General features: G+C 38.1%; 1 protein-coding gene across 4 annotated transcripts in view; it reads left to right on the plus strand.

Annotated features, from left to right (window-relative positions):
- Window positions 1-4302: 4302 nt before the first annotated feature.
- LOC119660219 (annexin B9) overlaps window positions 4303-22452 on the plus strand; it is a 42402-nt gene continuing 24252 nt past the window's right edge. For all 4 annotated transcript variants that reach the window (XM_038068656.1, XM_038068655.1, XM_038068654.1 and 1 more), the window contains exons 1-2: window positions 4303-4445; window positions 18645-18707. In XM_038068656.1, coding sequence (XP_037924584.1) covers window positions 18678-18707 — 30 coding nt within the window. In that variant the 5' untranslated portion in view covers window positions 4303-4445; window positions 18645-18677. The remainder of the gene's footprint in view (window positions 4446-18644; window positions 18708-22452) is intronic.

Below are 22452 nucleotides of genomic sequence, written 5' to 3' on the forward strand. Positions count from 1 at the left end.
TAAGCCGTCTGTCCGATTGGGGAACTTGGATTCCATTAAAGTTGATTGGAGGGCAGGTTTCCCGACGGAGCGTGAATGATATATGAGTGCATTTCGACTCATTAATTTTGATCTTCCAAGTGGTGAAACATTCCTCGATCCGATTCGCTGTAGAACGCAAGATGCAAATCGAGATTCGACACGGGTGGCCAGAAACGAAGTATCATGTAGATGTAACTATATTACTGCTAGTTTGCATTGAATCTACACATAGAGTTCAAACGGTTTCTGCATTCCTGAACGATTTTCGAGGCTGCAGTGACAGCCAAGCTGTATTGAGGCCATTGAGCAGTCTTTTGAGCACCTCGAAAATCGTTCAGGAATGCAGAAACTGTTTGAACTCTATGTCTAGATTCAATACGGTGGAACTATTCTGGGTACCTGGTCACTGTGGCGTAGAGGGAATTGAAATCTCGGACGCTTTAGCGAAAGAGGGGTCAATCTTCCCTATGCCAGGACCGGAGCCAGCAATTGGAGTATTAGTAGCATTGGCTAAGTCTGTTTTCAAAAACTGGGAACAAGCTTCCCATAATGACAGGTGGCAGAGCTTAAATGCTGCTCGACACACTAAACTTTTCCTGCCAGAACCGAACATACGTATCGCAAAGTTTATCCTGTCTTGCGATACTTTAACGAATCCGGAATATTCCGTTAGACGCGGGTGGCGAGTACAATGGGCCAACACGGCGTGAGTGCTCAGAAGCTGTAGCTTCTCCCCCACCATACACACACACACCCACGCTAGTTGCCATGTCTGATGTGTAAATGAGATTCAGTGCTTCGTTGCAGCATTGATGTTGTGGTCACGCATGGTAAACCGGTACCGAATTCTGAACTTCCGCCCAATAGAAATCTTGTGAACATTAGCCGGAAACAGTTTCTTAATTTTGTATATCAGACCTCTATCCACGTGCCACGTCCAGAAAAACCGCAAAACAATATCGGCAAGGAAAGGCGAGAGGAGCAGGCTGTCGAGAAGTGTTGACACTACTGATAGCAAACTCTTCTTCTTTTTCTTCAGCCTTTGTTCCCTTCACAAGCGGGTCTGGATGCAACTTCGAGGCTTTTAAATCCCCATCTAGCGTTTCAAGCAACAGTTGTTTCGGCCGGCCTTTTGGTCGCTTACCATCGATTTCGATGTTCAGACCAATATTGGGAAGTGGACGTTAGCGCGAATTACGAGATCATACCATTGAAGACGCCTCTCTCGCAATTTTTCCACGATCGATGCCACCTCATATCGATCGCGGATATCCTCATTTCGGATGTGACCAAAACGTGTCAAGACGGTAGTAAAACGCAATATCTTTGTCTTCATTATCGTAAGACGCCGTTCATTGTCTTTTATACTCGGCCAACACTCAGAACCATAGAGAGCGACAGGATGGATGACATTGCGGTAAATTTTAGACTTGATACGTTCGTCGATACGTCGACCACAAACAACACCAGTTGAGGAATGCCACTTCATCCATTTTCATAACACAGTTTTCCATTGTCTGATAACATTGACCCACGATATTTAAATCGCTCAGTTCTGGGCAGGTCGCTGCCGCTGACAGAAATTGTGCCTGTTTCATGAGGATTGGTCGTCAAAAATTCAGTTTTATGCGGATTCAATCTGAGACCGTGTTGCATGAGGTGATCATTTTGTTTTTGGACAAGTTGCTCGAGATTGTTTTTGCTAGGAAACCATTATCTGCATAAAGCAATGTACAGGGCGCTAGACGTTGGATGTCCCATGTGACGGTGTCCATAACAAGAACAAAGAGTAGTGGTGAGAGGGCGCTTCCTTGATGAACACTAACAGAGAAACGAAGCACTCCTGATACACCCGCCACGCTTCTAACTTTACTTTTCGGATCGTGGTAGAGCAATTGAACCTAGCGCACGATTTCTTCTAGCACTAAGTGTTGTCGTAAAACATACCAGATGAAGTCGTGTGGCACACGGTCAAACGCTTTCTCTAGATCCAGAAATGCAATGTAAAGAAGGCGATGCTTCTCACGGTGAGTAACCGCGCAGCATGTATTGTGTCAGTAGTTCCACAGTTTTTGACAAATCCGGCTTTATTCACGGTTATTTACACGATTTCGCGAATACATTCAAAAATCTTGATGGTATGGGAAAGTAACCGAATCCGACGAAATTTTTGAACATTCTGCTAGACTACCTTTCTTTTTCCATATTGGAACTGTGGTACTTTCTTACCAGTCATATGGGGTTCTATCTTCCTGAAAAACTCGATTAAAGAATTCTTTGAGTCACAGTGTTGGGTCCCAGCTCTTCGTTTTCCAGAGCTCAGATGGGATGTCGTCAGGTTCTGCTGCTTTCCCCGATTTCATTCGTTTCATTGCCTCCTCGACTTCAGTTGCACGGACAGTTAAGTCCTTGAGGGTTTAACGTGAGTACCTGTCTGGCCGACTTAATCCCACGGTCTTCTTAAGACACGGATTGATTTTGTGACCACAATCAGAGCCCCGCTGAGGCAAGCAACAACGGTAGCATTCATACTGGTGAATGCAAGAACTACCTAAATCTCTACCGAACTAAGGAGTACGGCACCCGTGTTGAAACCCAACACCACGCCGAGGCCCGAAGGTCTCTTCTCGCTTGAGCATAACCACAACCCCCATGAAACTCCCACTAGGAAGCCAAACGGAAACAACCGAGCTGTACTCTGGGAGTTCACCCGAAGTATGAGAGTCTAGGGGCTATCCCGGTTCTCATGGTACAGGATATCCCCTGGTAATGTTTCGTGACCAATTTGCCACTTCAGATGAGTCCTCGTGCAGACTCGGGTCTGATCGCCCTGATTAGGCCTTTGGAGCATTCACCTACTGCATCACGGCCGGCAAGCCAATGCGATACAGCGTCTCCTGGTGCCACTACTATGGAGGTTCTCCTCGGCCACTTGGTTTTGTTGTGGCCGACAGGGTTGCCGCCCCGTCTTCCTCCTCCCCACCTCTGATCACCAGTAGCGCTAACAGGTGAAACCGCTCCAAAGGTCGGCAGTGATTGTGGAAGGGGAGGATGAGTAAATTCTTCAGTTAAAATCTGCTTGAAATATTCTCGCCACGTATCTGTCGCGGCCCGACGGTGACTTAATATATATAAATCACAGAGCGGAATCAGCTTCGTAATTAATCATTTTCTTAATTCAACTCGTTTATTCTTATCTGTGAAAAAGTGGCATAAATCAACTCTTTTAATTATCAATTAAGTACTTATCATGACTTTTTTATAAATCTGATCTGATTATGTATTCTATTTGGACGTACATACTCGTAGCATATCTTAAGATATTTTCACTATCCTCAATTAATTGACTTTCATTGATATCAATTGTTAAACAAATAAATTCCCGTTCTTAATATACTCAGTGTGACTGAGTATTTTGCCGATTCAATACTAATGCAATGAATGGCTGACCCATCGATCTTCCTAGCGCCCAGCATAGCATTTGCACTAAACAAGTAAAAACGTTAGCAACTAACGTTTTTTCGCTATTTTTTGGTTTTTAGTTGTTCAGAGTGAAAGGAATATGCTATAAAATGAATACTTTTCCATACACATGTTTGTATAAATAATTTTTATCTGAAATTTTTGTTGCCACAATTTTGCATTAGTGTTCGGGGAGCGACCACTGCAGTGCTTTAGAATCTTCTGGTAGCGGGAATGTCGGTTTAGATTGAATTAGTCTAATGCCATATATTTCCTACTTCTGAGATATTGAAAAGGAGGTAGATTTTGCGTTCCTAAAGAAGTAAGCATCTAGATGTTGCCATAATGAATGAGGAGAGATTTCCAACATTCGTGCATGTTTAGAGTAGTGGGTAATTAACGTTGATCTAGGTTTCTAGTTAGTAACTAGAAAATATAAGATGAATCGTCTAAGTATAGCTGCTAACCGAAGGGAACTATCTTTATTTCCGAATATGAATCATTAACTTGTATTTTTAACTTCCGCTTCATTACAAATTCCAATTATCTCAAAAGTTTGTATATCTCTGCTTGAATTTTCGAAGACTGGGGAGCTTGAGAATATATCCGACCTGAACACGATGGATTGTGTGGAGCATGAATGTTTCCCGACTGCTCTCCAAATTGTTTTCGTCATAGGCGTCCGCAGTCGTAATGGAAGCAAAATTCCGATGGTTATCAAGCCAGAACACAAGTGAGTAATCTACTTCACTGGTAGTTCTTAGAATGGAGCATTCGTGTATGACGTGGGGCCAAGATGTTGGGTTTCGGCTCGTTGGGGAGCGTTTGGCAGTCAACCCGTTTCAGGAAAGTGGGAGTCGAAATAAAGCTTGCCGGACGACCGAAATTCGTGTTAGTCGCATAGTGAAGCTTGGTCGCAGTGTATAGTGGCGTTTCTCGTTCTTGGGATATTTAACTTTCGTGTAAGTACTTATAATCATCTTCTAGATTTATTTTGGACTGTGTTTTTATTTTTGAATACTGATTGAGAGTGGCGTTGTGCAGATAGGAATATCTTACGCTGAACGGCTTGGGTGCGGTTCTAGTCTTGGTGTTTTGAACTGAAATTCGTGTAAGTACACCTGATCAGCGAATTAACTTGTCTCTTACGTGCTAAGAGAAATGCCGGCTTTCTTGAATAACAGGTTTGGTCACAAGTGAAAATCTGAAAAAATAGTCTAAGGACTTTATTACAATTTATTCAGTGCATGACGGAGTTCTGTTCGATTTCCCGCTTTGAAAAGTGGCTTTAGAATAAAATCAGGGAGCACACCCTAATTTTTTTTAGAAAATGAACACAATCGCACTCTTGGTCGGAACATTTCAAAGAGATGACATCATCGTAATCTGGCATCACTTTGTTGTATGACTGGGGCTAGCTACCAATTAGTTGCTATATTGTGTATTTTACCCGCCCTCCAAATTCAGAAAAGCCTCAGATACGGTTGTGGGTTAACTACGTATTTGCATGTATGGTACAGTAACTAGCCTTCGAACAGTAATGCTATTAGTCACAAATTAAGTGGTTTTGGCATTTATTTTTTTCTCGAAGCGAATAAGCAAGCGGGTGTGTAATCACCTAACCAACGGACTGATAGGGTAGTTGGTTGATTTAGAGTGCTGTGAATATTCTGGAGTGTTAATAGAATGACTACGGTGATGGTTTCTTCCATAGAATTTGGTTCATATGATCTGATGCCACGTCAAATGTGCCGGTATAATATGGAGATGTACTATGGTCGTTTTCGTAGTGTTTGTCTGTTTACCGGTGTGCGGCAACATTGACATCCCATACGTCCATCGATACTCATATTGTGTTCAGCTTCGCTGCATTTCAAATCAGATGAGTCAATGAGATCAGAGTACGCTGGATACTCCTCTTATTTCATTTGAATTTTGATGCATGCAATGTCTGCTTTCTGACCTACATAGCAGTGCCTTCAAGCTAGTGAACTTTATTAGAATTGATATCGTGGAGGAAAATAGCATACCAATTTATAGACTAATATAATGATTTCTCATATCTTGTCAAATATTCCTTACAATATATAAATAATACCAATTAATGGGTTTTAAGTTGAAAAAATATGTTGAAAAATCTTCTCGATATTTTCTAATATGGCCACTAAGCGAAAATTCAATCTTATGCAAATCTCTCCATTCACGTTTTCTAATATAAAGTGTCTCGACACTTGCCGCAGTTTCCCTATACAGTAGGGGGGCGGTGACAAAGGTTGCCCATAAAGTCGCAGAATGCTTAGTCATCCTCTCCAAATGTGAGTTCAAAACAGTGCATGCAATGCTGTTTAGTGAGCACATGTTATCTAATCTGAAGGCGAATCTGTATCCTGTGCTTGCTACATCCTGGTTGAGACAATCTCAAATGGCTGCTTCTGCCCCTTGGATAAGCTTCCGCTATTGGCTGAAAATACTGAAATTTTAATTCAATCTATAATAACCAAACATGATATGATGCGTGTATAAATTGCAACAGTTCTAATTACAAGCTTGTCACAAGATGTGACTTCGGCTTACATTTGCTCAATAACTGTCATCAATCCCTAACCATACGCTTCTTGAGTCTAAGCCACTAATTCTAATTAAATTCAAATGGAACCATTTTCAACAAAAAGTTCAGGGTGAACTCAATATGATGTGAAGCGCAAATTAGTGCAAAGTCTCAACGTTCACTTCTGCCTTTTTCCATTTGATTGAGTCATGTAATATACATACATTATTTTTAATTAATCATCCGAAATTATAATATTTCGTTTAGGTGACGCATGGACGGTTACCTGGATACTCTTTGTTGCAAGGAACATTTCTCCATGTTTTAACAATGAGCAATACCATAGTTTCACAATCATTATGGCTGCAGGTGTTGGGCTTCATGCTATTATATAGTTGCCGTAAACCCCAATATCGCGTGAACCTCACCTAAGCGCCAACGTTGCTGGATCCTAGTAATGTCCTTCAACTCTCTCCACGATTTTCCGAGACGCTTCCATTCTTCCTCTAACGTTTTGTGCACGATAGTGGATCGCATTGAACCCGCAATAGAGTTGTCATCATTTCTTAATGGATGAGCAATCCTGTCACTTCTGCCTTCTAATCCATATATTCACGATTACTTAGTTACTACACCGGTTAAGTTCTTCATTTACTTTTGTGTTATGTCAGAGTAACTGAATAACACAACCCAGACATAAGTTGACTAAGGCTTTGGGCTTTCAAGCAAAAAAGGGATTCTTGCTTTCCAAGTGATTCCCACATGTAGGAGCAGAGGTAGTACCTTCATAAAGAACAATTCAACTTGACAGCGAAGGCGAATTTAGCGGTGTTAATAAGTCGAGTGACATGAAGTTTTGTACCGGCATCGGCAGAAACAATGCTACCTACCAACCTAAGCTATTTTACGCCGTCAACGTTCTGCCCATTAATGGAAATAGGAAGAGTGCAGTAACCTCTTAGACCGACAGCCTTGATCCTGCTGATGTTTATCATCAGTCCGAATCTGCTTGCCTTCTCCAAAGCCATTGTTTTGAGGAAAGATGACATCGTTCATTGAACCCTCCATCCCTTCCAGCCAATATAGCATGAAGATAGTCACCAATAACGAGAGGAAAAAGTATTTGTGGCAAAATGCAACCCTGGCAGACTCCGCTTTGGATTTCGGATTATTCTAAGATTTTAGGTCGATGTAGCATATGATGAAACGTTCTATTGTGATTAGTTCTTCATTTTGGGTCATATACAATATATTTCTGCATATTATTTTTACTATGCTTACCCATAGCTTATGGCAGGTCACTAATATGTTTACTGCTTATACATTACGCAATGTCTTCGATTTCTTTGCTGATATGCGAAGACCACATTGAGAGTCTGAGAACCATATTGAAGGCGTGAATTATTTCAAAGATTTACTATGTTCACGCATTCTTGCATTTGCTGTCAGTGCTAATGTAATGTGGATTGCTGGATATACGAGGCCTGCTGTGATCTACTTTCCCGCTGAGAAAACTGTCACTTGCTAGCTGGAAAAACTACTTCTGCCTGTGATGCTGGCACGTCATAGAGAGAGACTCGTTAAAGAAGTGGTTGGATATCAAGACGAGATAAACATATACGCTCATATTCTAGCTTCCATGAATTATGTGCGATTAGATCCTTGAAAATTCCTACCACAATTACCGCCAACGTCCCCAGAGTCGGTAGAGTATTTTCCTAAAATTTTTTGACTGACATTTATACACAAAAACCCAGGATAATACTCATAAGCAAGCTTGATAACAATCAGTCGGCCAGTTTCGGTATTTTCTTATTGCACTGTTTTTGGACAAATCCCTGGTTATGTTGGTTAGAAAAATTATTAGGCAAATGGATCTTCAAGGTGAAATCTTTGCTATTCTGAAAGCCGCTAGCATAACTGACTATAGAGTGAATTATGAGTATATTACCATCTACGGGGGTCAACAGATGTTGATTTGGGGTTTGAAAAATATTTAGGAATTAATAGGCTTACATGGATTTTGTTTCCCGCACTGTTTGATCCCGGAACTGCGACATACCTTTTATTTTTGCACCCTTAAAGCATTGATGCTATGATATCATATCAGTTATGCCAACGGTAGAGCATAATATGCTTATCGCTATGATAGTCAACAAAATAAATAATGTGTGCACACCAGTCACGATGTTTTATTTTATCTCCTCATATTATGTTTCAGGCGAAAGTACAAAAAAGCACCTCAAAATTTGATAAAAGATAACATATTTTTGTTATGACCACGTACTTGTACAGAAATAAAATAATATTACACAAATGATAGTACTGAACAGTGAATAGTATAAACACTAAAAATGTTTATAATAGAAAGCCACACTTCATCCCCATTCCATGTTTTTCAGTAGAGAAAACGTCAATATGAGATTGAGCAGATTTAAAGCACATACATACATATATATTGGTAATTCAATGATCAATGTTTACAAACAAAGTGAGGAAAATTCGCTGAAATTTTCGTGGGGTTAGTTATGTTGACAAATGTAAAATTGATGTTTCATAGACCAGACACCATCAGACTGGGATACCAAGTCACACTTGTTGAAATGTTTTGTTTTTGTTTTATAGGAAACAGGATGGGGTTTAATTATGCATTTCCATTCTATAGCAATTAATGGAATACCAGTTCTGTGCTTTACGATTTTACAAGTGGTTACTAAACAGCCTTATTGAAGCCCAAACATTTGCCATTAGGTTAAAATCTAATGACTGAAATTTCTAGCTTATTTTACTGATCCCATTTTCCTCCTTCAATTGCAAACAGAGAAGAATGATTGTTTTCCTGAAGAGCTCGATTTTGGTTGGGTTTGCCATGCACCTTGGTAGCAGACTTTATCAAACCAGATTTGTATAAAATAGGCTACCTGCATCTAATATTTGATGTAGCAAATTAACTGATATAAATCTTCCAGCGAAGGGTATTATCCAACTTGAAGTACTCTTTCATCCACCACCGCTGTGGAAAAGATAACCCATCTGCGAAAATTACTTTGGTCCCAGCCGACAAGCCCACTGAGCTCGTTTTTGCACCTGCTTTTCTGATAGTAAAGGTTTTCTCACAGTACTTTTATGGGTAATTTTATTTCCAAAAAGTTGACTTCTGCTTAGGAATGTGTAAACATCACCTTTAAATAGACTATCCCCTGTTTCGACTGAATCCTATTAAAATTAAATTGACATCGCCTCTCCTGGCGTCTTATCTTCATTCGCTTAGACCCTTTCTTGCTTCTTCGTCGATGATTCTGTCTGTTATCATCTACTTTTCCATTTACTGGCAAATGCATGTGGTCACTCATTTGGGTTCTTTTGGATTTTTGATCACAATAATTGTATTGTGCGATATAAGGCTTCCTCTCAGTCTTTTTCATATTTTTTTTTTCCTATATGATTTTCAATGAGACTGGTTCAGTTGCATTATCAGCACACTGAATAAGTGTAGTGTAAGTAATAAGCCTATAGCAGCGAGACAGCACAAAGACGGACACAAACATCAGTCAATTTCCTCTCTAATCTTTGGAATTTGAAGATCGTAGGATCCTTATGTCGTCTATATTCGCGACTTAACTGAGAATTTTTATTCAAAAATATTCCTACTTTCAGCCATTTGTTATATTTTCATTTCAGTGTGATTCCTTCATGTCGATGATATGTCCAGATGTATGGCACGATATTTTAGCCCTTTCTGCTGAGTGAGGCATCGCAATTTTGTCAGTTCGTTTGCAAACGTTTTGTCATGCCAGATTTGACCTTTAAGAACTCCTGCCATAATGTTATTATTTTCATCCTGAGCTCACGATCAAAGTCAAATGATTACAGAGTATTGTGACTCTTTACTAAAAGCAGCTCCCTATCCCCTACCTTGGAAATTAGACATTGATGTTTTACAAACAGACTGCTGAACACTATTTTGGAGATGAATTTGTGTTCAATGCTTCCTTCAAAAACATGAAAATATTGGAATTTTATAAAACAATAATATTTCAAAGACTTTCAAGGGAGTAGGGACTACACTGAGAGCGTTGTAGGAAGGAAAAACCGGGCCCTCGTCTATAAATTGCTTAATTTATCTATTTTTTTCTCTATTTCGGGCCAGAGGGGAATGTCTCCTTCCTGCCCCCCACTCAGCGGGTCTGCATTGTAGGATATCAGTTGAGTTCGATTCCTCCCTCTTTTCAGAGACCATAGTGATTTCTGAAAATCTCCAGACGCTTAGAAAAAAGCGAAGTCATAGAAACGCGATGAATATGTGTCTTCCCTTGAACTATGCTGAATTCCGGAAGTTCGATGAACATTTTACCTATCATGAGTTCATGACATGGAACCTTTTTTACATCCTCCTAACCCAGGCGGCTTTTTTGTAGGTGAGGGATACTTTCAAATTGTTGTCTTCGATCTTGCGCTTGATAACGGGATTGGGATTGTCTTTGCTTTTCCCATTTAAAATGTGAATAACATAAGTATGTTATAATACCTCAAATTATACCTTCCATTTGATTGATCAAAAACGCTCCTCTACAAAAACGAATGATAGCAGATGACTAAAATTTGGTGTGTATCGATCGCATGGCAGAGGCAACTCTTCAGACACTGCCTCACCTCTGTCCTGCGGAACAGCCTAACCGAAAGCGAGTACCGGTGGTATTTGCTATGATTTTATTGGTTTATAAACACAATATGGATTAACGAGTGAGGACACTATTTGGTTTTGGCCTTAGTTTGAACCATGCAACAAAGCCGTCAACAATTGTTGAGTTACACCAAATTTTAGTCATCTGATATCATTCGTTTTCGATACAAGAGCATTTTTTATCGTTGAGGGTTCAAAGGAGTACTTTGGGATGTTGCATTTTAAATCTCGGTGTCAAGCTGAAATTCGAAGACAGCGATTTCAATCGATTCTTGGCCTTCAGCCAGCCTACAGGTTAAAAAATAGGTTTCCATGAATTTATTGAAGTCAACAAAATGAGATGGTACGATATCGCAGTTTCTCCGTTTTTTTGCTTCAAAAGGAAAAATGTACGTACAGAAGTACTACATTGTTACTGGACTGAGTTTTTGCACTCATTTACTTGGCATATAGCCAGCTTCCAGGTTAGCTTGACTAAGGATTTCAATACATTTACATGCATTGGGAAAGATACAAAAGGGAAAGGAGTTCCACATGAAGCAATTAAAGTGAACAAGACGAAACATTGTTAAGCATAAAATCTACGGGTCAAAGTTCCGATTAGTCACGTGGCACAACGGTTCTGTTATCCTTTCAAAAAGTTCATTGTAGATTCAAGAAAAAACTTTCTTTCTAACCTAATACTTTGATTACCAATGGAGTTCCTCATGTTCACGTTCGTTCAGTACATACAAAATGTGAAAAGTAATTACGACTGAAAGTATAAATCGAAAGAAACTCAAGAGAGAGGCACAAACTATAAAAAGCCATAAAGTTCAATTTAGTCTTTAGATTGTGCATCATTCAGCCTCATCTTTTTCTAATCACGTTTTTTTATAAATATAGAACTAAAGAAAATCAAAAGGTTCCTTTTATAGATTTACCAAGAGCAATCAAACATTTTCTGCAGAAAATTCCTGCACAGTACTTAGTTCATTTTAGTCCAGTTATCCTTAGAGCTTTAACTTATGCTTGATGGAAACCTTCCACATCTTCTGAAATCAGTGCAAAGCCATAAAGTAATTTTATAGTTTCCGAGAAAGAATATATTTCCTAGATAGTATTCTTGAACTTCCAGTCTATCCCTTCTGAGCAATCACAGAAGTGGAACGTAGAGAAAAATATATTTTTGTCATCTCCCGCCTGCTTGGCGCCAATGAAATTAGTTTTCAAATGGAAACGTGTTTCGTTTCCTATCGAAATGTCGGTTGATCGATATTATATCTTAGGCTTTTATCACGGCGCGTCCTTACAAGATGTGTGTTTGTTTACATTTGACATTCACTTTTCGTTTGAGTTGTCCTTAATCCAGTGCGTTAGCAGATGACCCAAATTTGTATTCTGTCAGGGAAGTACTGGAGCAAGGCACGTAGTGTATCATTTTCGGGGAATTTAAAAGCATGGCCTTGTATGCTGTCGAATAATATTCCGTACATACTATCTATTTATTTATGGCTAAGTATTTCGGGAGCATTCCACGCCCATGTATCTGTTTTCGGTTTATTTTTTCTGCACAGGGCAATGATGATTTATTTCTATCCAAACATTAGTTATTTAGAAAACGCAAAAGTATACTTTCATGTATAGTGTATAGACCCTTCCATATGTGGAGCGTGAATAAGTAGTTTTGTTTGAAGATGAAAAATTACGCGCAAATTGTTGCAGGGAAAATTATTATTATCGCCAGAACAAATTGTGTCAACAGCATAAGATTTTTCATTTGAAATGTATTATAATTTCCCTGTTTTCCGGTCCTCTATTATTCTAGTTTGGTGCTATTGTTGGTACATTGTAGCAGTCAACGAATGAACATAAATTATGTATGACCAATGGGTAGGGCGTACATAATATCATATAAATTTTGAATTCGTTACTCGTCATCTAGCTTAGCGAGCCCAGATGACCAAAATTCACAAAAGTGAAACTTAACACGGACAATTTTGGTATTCAGTTCACAAGTTAAAAAGAACATTCTTCCAAGGTGCTTAGAGCATTTTGATAAATGTTCACCTTCAATTCACAACCAATGCTTTTTAGATATTCTTCAATGTCAAGATCAACACGATAAAAAAATAATTACCTTCCGGAGTTGTGATAATTTGGTGATTCATAGTAAGCGAAGCATTGCTACGAATAGCAATTCCTAATGCATACTGTGAAAATGAGCACTCATTATTCGTAGAGCTACATATGTCGTTCTTTTTTCCCCATTGGTAAAATAAGTACAGATATTGATTTTCTTTTATTGCGATAGTTCTACTAAGGGTACTAAAATTTCTAGGGTGGTGGTTTCGTCCTACAGTATGGTGAAGGCACCAAGTGTAACTGTTTCACCCTGAACTTTCGCTGAACACTGACAGAAAAGGTGTGTTATCTATTAAGCCCAAAAGTAGGCTCATCTGTGATAAACATTGTTTGTGTCTATTTCATTCTTTCTAAGATTTTTGAAATCCATATTGAATAGAGGTATGCGCTGGAAAGGTTTTTGAATATTAAGACGGCTTTTGATTGACTGTGCGACTTTTCAAAAGGTGTGCGATGAAATAATTAACTCATAGAAAGTCAAATTCCCAATGGAGTCGAAGAAACGACGCTTCCAAAAAGGCTTCTGTGTTCCGGTTCCTGATTTATGCTTATTAACTCACAATGTTTGCGGTCAAGTTTATTCAAATACTTGCTGATAACATGCAGAGATATATTACGGCGTACAATTTATTTGTGCAATAGTCGTAATTGTGATTTAGATAAAACCTAGAGAAGTAAGCCAAAATTTGTGCGTATGTGCAAAATTATCTAGAAATGCAGAGCTTTTCCATGAAAGCACAATTCCATGTTGCGATTTTTTTCTGGACCTTATATGTTTCTATCATAAATGAGTTTTTCTATCTGTTTGCAAAATGTTGCTCACTTTCATTTACAGTAGATCGGGTCTAGTCATTGCACCATTATCCTTTCTCAGAAAAGATCTCTCTCTCTTTAATAACGCTTTTTTCATGTTTTGGCATAGATAAATTTCCAATGGTCTTCTTAAAAACTTTCACCTTGCTGGTCGCGTGGAGTTTGAGCAGCTGTAGTTTTAGGGCAGATCGTTAATGTTCTATAGGATTTAGATCTCCACTTGGTATTGATCACTTTCAAGTCTAAAACTGCTGTTCGCAAAGCCAAGCCAATTTTGCCTTTCTTTTTGGTCATCTTTTTAAAAAAAGGTACGCACATTTTCCAACCAAATCTGGTAAATTGGATTTGAAAATATTGAGCCACTCATAATACCATAAATTTTTATAAACGGTCAAGTGTGATCCTGGGTGGAACAACATTGGTTGATTATGGACGGAAGAAAGGCACAACTGGTGCCCGAAATGAATCTAAATAAAATGTACATATCCCGTTGCAGGGAGAATTTAATTAGAGTATTTTTATTTCCTTCTTCAAATTTTGCGTTTCAAATTCTAAAATGACCAATGTTTGTGATCTTTGCAGAATTTTAACCTATCCTATCTTTTGATAAGGCAGACTTTATTTTAATTGATTAGTCGCTTTAACATTATGTTTTTATTAACACGTTAATATCGAAAGCCATAATCTTGTCGCCATCCCTTGTCTGTTCCGATCAGTAAGTGTTACTATTATACTATCCCAAAGTTCCTAGCATTAACGAAATGCCCTTATTGGCTGATTACGTATCGATCATTATTCTTCAACACGTATTTCAGACTTCGCATAAATTCCAGAAATATAACAGATCTTAAATGTAAAATTGAGCCAAAAAAGAAAGGTGCTGAATTTTGGATCGATCAAGCTCGGTCCCGTGACGCAGATGTCCTGATAGGTTTAGCAAAAGCCTCAGATGTAATTTTCTTATCTTTCAATTAAACGAACTTCACCATCTGGTGGTGGTCGATTATCATTATTTTAGTCTGTAGTGCACTTTTTCCCTTTTCTGATAAACTGAAACGTTTTATGGCTTATCTGCGTCCATTTCGCGATTTCTCTCTTACTTTGCTGTCAGACAAGATTAACGTTTTGTTGGATGGATTCGTTGATAAATTGTTGCACCTAGTCTCAGTTTTGCATGTTATTTTGATGCAATTTATCAATGTACGATTATATCATGATTACGATTATAATTGCGAAGTAGGTATAACTACGTGATTACGCGATTGTAATTATAATCACAGAAAAGAAAGACTTACTGTTGGATTTAGGGTTATGTTGGAAAAGCATTGTACCATTGGTACTGGCTGCGCCTAGTTTGAGAAGGTAGAACTTGACCCCCTCTATCTCATTGTTCTGAATTCGGATTCCAGTTGTCATGGATGGCTGTGTTTGTAGTGTGTTTGTCTCACTGCAACTGAGTTGAGTAAAAAGTGATTGTATTTCTTGCAACAGATGATGTTTGTATCCTTTTGGCACCGTATATATATTGGTTGTCATTCGACAACTGACAATTTAAGCTTCATCCTTTGCAGTTGAGTCATTTCATTTAGTTTTAGGGAGTTCAAAAAAAATTGAAAATGAAAGATCAAATTGCCCACTTTCGCTATCTTTCACTTTTTGTTGCCCGGATGGCTCAGTAGTTAGTCTGCTAGGATCTCCCTTGTACTGCACTAAGGGTGATAGTAATAAATTTGAAGCATAATCTCATTGACATCTGGGACTATGTGGATGCTCTTTATTCCACAAAAGAGTGAACAGGATACATACATACAAACGAACTTAGAAGTACAACAAAGGAAAATTATGTCCTCGGTGTGCTGAGATTGGAAGGGTGTGGTATTTTTTGAGGTCCTACCAAGGAACCCCACAATAAAAATCAGTGAAGAGTATTGCCGACAATTAGGCAGTTCGTACTCATCACCCACCCCCGCAGTTGTGTTCTGTCAAGACAATGCAAAATCAAACCTACATACCTCTGGTTGGTTATTGGGGGTTGGATGGGATGTGCTGCTTCACCCAGAATACTTGCCTAACCTTGTGTCGTCAGACGTCCACTTGATTTGTTTTCTTTCTCCACCAGCTTCTTTAGTTTTTTACAAACAAGGCATCCTTCTGTGAAAGGGGAATTGTGTGTGAGGGAAAAAACACAAATGCCTAATGTTGAGTAAGCGTCCTCTATCCAGAAAAAATGTAACAACGCGCCGTAGTATAAAAGTATATACTACTGCGCTAGCATCGGGATGAGGTTGACCTGCGAATTTGTATGATTAGGCAGTTCTGTTTGTCATGGAAGAGGATGAAAGCATGACAACTTAAATGCCAGCCGAAGACTTTAATGTCCTCTAATTAAAGATCATCGTTGTTTGAGAGAGTTACCGAGCTTTGTGAAAATTGACTCCAAGGATCAAAATTTACTTTCGGATAACAATAAAGCCAGACGTATCCTAATTTCGTAATTTATCTGAACGAAAACGAAACGAAAAGGTCGCGAAAATTGGCCATATCATAGTGGGTCTTGCTTCATTGAAAGTACAAATCTTACCCTTTATGCTCATGAGTTTGAACGACCATTTTAGCGCAAACGTGAATTTTCTTCAACATAGTTCCTCCTACGTTTTTTACCCTCTTTGTATGTTCAATGCATTTTCCTCCGTGCAGCCAACAGAGCCTACTTGACTCTACTAAATTCCTATCACTGAAAATGTCTTTCCATAGGGTTAACAAAAAATTGTGCAAGAATATGTTTTTACCAGTTGTCATGTAGTCTTCAGACATTTATAAATAAAAACGTGTATTCGAGAGGAAGATCCTTCAGAGAAACTTCAGCTCTTTTCATAAGGGAGGGAGATTCCAGCGTCTTTATAACGACGAACCCGTCACTGTATAATTCTTGGTAAAATTAGACTTAAAAGAATGTGGTAAGTAGGTTACTTGATCCGAATGGACGTCGGAGGACATTGTGATGAAATTCTAGAAGGGTAATGTAAAAGATGGTAAGTTGGCTCCTGCCTTAGGTGGAGAGATGTCGTATGCCAGAAATTTGTTGTGAGTAATAAAGTGGACGGCCTTGGCGGGAGACCTAGCCGTTTGGAATTTTCGGTAACGGCAGGTTCAGATCGGCTGTCAATTGAGTCAAATACTAAAGCCACAAGATCATGTCACTAGGACACTCGTAATGAACAATCTATTATAGACGAAAATGGATCTTGACTTTATTGGAAGAATGATCTTCGGTGATGAAGCGATATTTAATTTTGTGTTTTCATAAGCAAACGAATTCAGTGGGTGTCATGTACGATAATAGCCCCGGAATTTTTGTTGAACTAAAGGAAGTTTGTTGTTTGAAATGAACTTTATTCGATGTTTCTTGCTTTTTTTCGAAATATTTTTTCTTACATTCGAGAAATAATTCAGGTTTTACTTCTAGGGAATATGTCACTACTCTTACAATTTGTGTACTCAAAACTTTTTCTTCTTTTCGCTACAGTTGCCACTAATCTGGAAGAAAAATATTTTGATCATGCACCAGTTCTGTTAAAGTGCAAGGTGTGCAATAAGTATGTGTCTTGTTGAATGTAGTGTCGAAGCCGCTTCTGCAAATACTCGTGGGCATAACATCACATTGAAAATGGAACAATCAAATTATTGTTCTTTTTCTTTGTATTGTTGTGTTTTTGCTGTCTACTTATTATGTTTTACTCATAAATCCCAGCTTAGCGTCATCACGGCTTACTGACAGTCTTCTAATGATGACATGACACTTTTGAAGAACTTTGCGTCTGAACTAAATAAATAAGCATATTTTGTTTAGGAATTGAGGAATTCCTAAGTCCGCTATCCACTTAATGGCGGACCGGACCAGCTGGAAAGCAACATGCTCTCGCGGTTGTGGTCCACGGAACCCTCGTTCTTGGCAAGTACTCGAAATGAAAAATTTAAGACTTGTGGTTTCGTCCAGGGCAGAGGTAACTCATCAGACGGTGCTTCACCTCTGCCCTGGGAGCAGCGTGACCGAAGTGGTTACAAGTTGATCAAATACAACCTTGTAACCACTTCGGTCACGCTACTCCCAGGACAGAGGTGAGGCAGCGTCTGATGAGTTGCCTCTGCCCTGGATGAAACCGCAAGTCTTAAGCATAAGAAATTTCCTATTCAGTATGCAAATAATTTTTCACAAGAAGACTATACACAGGAGCTGAAACTTGTAAGAAAAAGCAAGACTGGACTTTTTCAGGCCAAGTCAACATCATAGTGCATTCTGTGCATCTGTTAACGTATTGTGCGTCGTGTTCCTACAGCACTTCTATGCGTGCAAATCCATGTAACAAGGCAACCAGTTACAACCAGCTACGATTGATTTTGCCACCCAGATGGAAAATTTCTATTACAAATGCAGACACGTAAAAATTCAAAGTTCAGTTTCATCTCCTGTGTACAGTGTTCTTGATTCCTTTATTGAAATGGTAGTGTCGCATCAGGAGCTTACTTAGAAACGACTTAAAGACAACGGCACATGTCATATATAATGCTAATGTTGGTTCTGTAACCAATGTCTGCTTATTTGTGAAAGGGTTACCAGGGGAAAATATTACGGCACCACATGAGCGAGAAGAATGCACCAGGCAGTACTCTACCGCTCAAATTTCTGGTTCGATTTAAAACGAGATCAGAAGAAGAAACTTTCTCCTTGATCTTGTATCTTAATAAGAAAAGCTGGTTGTTAGGATATTTACTAGATTTTATGTGATTTATAAAATAAGACAATCATTGAAAGGGTGTACATTTTTCTACATTTTAGCCTGTTACTGTAACTGACTTCTATACTTCCACATTCCAAAATGTTCAAATGAATAGATGATTCATAATTTTTTTCTTAACTTTGCCTCTCTCATTCAATGTGAAGGTTCTTTTTCAATAACAATCTAATATTTCTTTTTACTATCTTTTTTGCAGATTTTTAAACTTTGAGGAAAAAAAACTATCAACATGAGTTCTGCTGAATACTATCCATTCAAGGTAAGTTAATTGATATGCGAACAAAAAAAAAGCGGAATATCTTTTCTCTCTTCTTTTTTTACTTGCATCTTTTCGCTTCCGGTTACATTGAAATATAAACTGATTGGTAGCAATGCAATTTTATAGCAGAGACGTCATAGTTTTGAGATCGTTCAAGAAAATATTTTGAGGCCAATGGAAGATAGATTGAAAAGTAGTCATGCGTTCTATGAATAATTAATGAATGTCATTTTTAGTCTGCCTACACCCCATTGTGAATTTTAAAGTATAAATGACTACATAATTACTATTGCATTGAGTAATTCAATTATACACGATGATATAATCGTGTACGTGATAATTATCAAACTTATTTACTGGTTGGAAAATCGTGACTGTTTGACTTTGTTATTTTTAGTGAGTTCGTTTGTCCGCGAATTTGTCGCGATAAGCAACAGGAATGAATGGTGATAACTCAGAAGAAGGGGATTTTTTAAATTAGTTTTAAATGTTCAGGGAATATTTGAGTTCTAGAGTGAAATACAAGAATTTGGCCGTGCGAACTATAAATTATTTAACTTGGTTTAAATATGAGGAGCAGCAGCAATATTTGCGGTTTTTCTCACCACAAGTTTCCCTTAGTCATTGATTAGATAAGGGTTAATGAGAAATTGAATTCACCTAGAACTAAAACAAGTTACAGAATAGGTCTGATAATATTTAGAATCAAATTCTGTTTTAAAGATACGATTAAATCCCAAGTCTACTTATTACTTTTCATAAGTAATCATTCCCAGTGAAAGCGAATTCACCAGGAGTCGACTTAATAGATACGACCAACTGTGTAGATAGAATAGATATCTTTCACTTACCTAATATAAACGTAACTATAGGAACACGGCTTGACTCCTTGCAATTAAAGCATAAAAGTCACAACAAACAACAGGTTCTTCCTAGGATTTGCCTTCTAACTGCCACTCCCGTCGCGCTTGTTAGGAAAACGTGTTTCACAGAATAGTAAAACTAGCAACAGGTAGACATTACCCCATATATGCAATTGCATTCCAATAATATCCTTGGACAGTGATTTTAGTTCATGAATAAAACTTCCAACCATGAACTGCAAAAATAAGAGATAATCTTGATTATTTGAGTGGATGGGAAACTTTTGTATACATATCATTCTTAATTACTCCTGATAAGACAACAATTACTTTATTTTGCAATGCAATTAGTGATAAGCGGGTAAACAATTTCAATTCGCATTCCCAGCATATTTTATCATACTTTCAAAATTAAACTCGTTTCTCGCATTTTCCAAAGAAGATTTTTAAAAAAAAATTGTCTTCAGGTTAACTTTTATTGCCTCATTCTGAGAGAAATTTAGTACACAACTAGATTAGCATACTGTGAAGTTGATGATGTTGGTGACGTAATTTTGTAGCTAAAATTGGTTTAATGAACTGGCCTTGGATCGCCGGCATAAAACATGTTGGCTGAGAAGTGACGCCGATATCGGGCTATAAAAATTGGGCAAGTTAGCTTTGAGTTTTTAGGCTTTTGGGCATAGAAGGAGGCTAGGCGCTGAGAACCACTTCATAATGAAGTTTTTCTCCACGAACTCTGGATGTAGGAAACCACTACGAATGCAATGCGCTGTTTTCTTTCTTGTTTGCGACTATTTTAGTCATGCGTGAATGTTTCAGATGTTGTATGTTGTTTTTTTTTTTATTTTGTTCGTCTTATGACAATGATGGGAAGCTGTTACAAAATTACTATGCATTAAGTGGGTGCGGACCGTGGAAAGATATTTTTTTTGAGGAACGTTTTATATTTTTGAAACAGTAGATATTGTAAGATTAACATTACTCTTCGTCAGGAAACAGTGTAGTAGTTTTAGTATTATGTGTTTTCATAGTAATACATTAGTTTCGGACCAGAACGACCGCCTAAATCAATGCACTCTCACCTTCCTAACATTCGTTTTCACAGATGACTTAGTAATTCACATAATTTAGTCTCTGCTACTGGTTTTCGTAACCCACCATCTTATTTCGCTTTTTTCGTGCCGGCTACGGTCAGTGTCTTGGTATAAATGTGGGCCAGTCCAGTCAAATGCTCAATTTTTATTTAGAATTTTGGCATAAAATGCAATGCGTCTCATTTTTGATTTAGTTGGTCACCTGTCATGGTTCATCTTGATTTGTTTCCTTTTGGGGCAGAAATTTCTTTTACGACTATAACTAGGTCTTCATGGAGCCCTTTTCATTTTACCTGAGAATTGTTTTCTAAATCCAGTAGGTGCTGATTGTTTTCAAATTATCTCAATTCAGATTTATTTTATTTGGGTTAATGTCGCCGTCTAAAGCTTGAACTTCGATCTTTTTGGTTCATAGGATTCCCTCATTCTATTCAACAGTTTTACAATGATTGTACTATCGTTTCGGTACCCTATAGTAGATTGACGTTTACATCGCTTCAAACTTCCTGAATTCAGTTTTAGTTTTCACAGTTGTGCATCATAGTGTTGTTTTTAAAAATTATTATAAATAAATAAACGAATAATGACTATTTACTAATATTTTGTTTTGCCCTCATTGGACTTCGAAAATTCGATTTGGCGTTGAGGCTAATAAATTTTTAAAGTATTTGCTTCATTTTGGTCCCAGCATTCTAAAGTTTTTGTCTTTAACTGAAGTACGGAGCTAAAATGGCGTTTATTCGCATAGACTTTCCTTACAAGTATCCCCCATATATTCTCTATGGGGTTAAAATCAGGGCTTCGATGGGACCACTGCAAAATTTTTATTTATTTGTCATTTAAAAATGATTTCGTGTATGCAGAAGCGTATACCGCGGCGTTGTCATGTTGGAAATTCCAGTCAATGTTATTATTCTCATATAAATGCGACGTCAAAATGGCTTCCAGAAGCTCAGTATAAATTACAGAGTTAATTTTGGTTGATACGATTTCCTGTCGAAGGTTACCGGGGAAACAAAATGCCCCCAAATCATAACACTGCCGCCTTCAAAGTCGTGACTCATTCGAGGAGCTTCATTTTTTTAGATCGTGCCAAAATGCGCTAAATCCAGCTGGGCCGTAAAGTTTGAATTTCTGCTCATCCGAAAAAAATACTGCCTTCCATTCTTCCCATTTCATCCACGATCTACTCAATTTTTTATTATTTGTCGGTGTTAAATGAGGTGCTTTAGCAGGTTTTTTATATTTAATGCTATTATCAGCATGGAACGTCTGTTGAACCCGTTTCTTTTTAATAGGAACAAGTAATGTCAGCATGATCTGGAACGAACCAAAGTTTATTTCTAGTAGCTTCCTCCTTAATATTTTTTTAGCTTCCTCCTTAATGATTTTTCTTTTTCCGATTTTTTTTTTATTTCCACGCGGATACTTTTTTGTACGGTATTTTCCCTTTAATCTAACAAAATTACGCACAATTCCGTTGGATCCATTAATTTCCCTCAACATCGCTCTTATTGTCCAGCCCGAATCTTCCATTCTGGCAAGTTGGCCTTTTTCTTCTTCGTTAACACTTTTCCACGAGTGTGACTGCGTATATAGACATTGCGCTCACTGCACTGCAGTGAACTACTGGTGGAAAAGAAAAATCGTTTAATTATTATTTACATTAATTAAATTATTATTAAGTTTGAACGATGACGACACCAATGTTTCCCTTTCTCACTAAACGTCTGTCTGGTACCTACAGCATTAATTTTTCATTTGGCTAGCAAATGAAAATTGCAT

The sequence above is a fragment of the Hermetia illucens genome, chromosome 6, assembly GCF_905115235.1.
Source record: "Hermetia illucens chromosome 6, iHerIll2.2.curated.20191125, whole genome shotgun sequence".
In the NCBI taxonomy this organism is placed as follows: domain Eukaryota; kingdom Metazoa; phylum Arthropoda; class Insecta; order Diptera; family Stratiomyidae; genus Hermetia; species Hermetia illucens.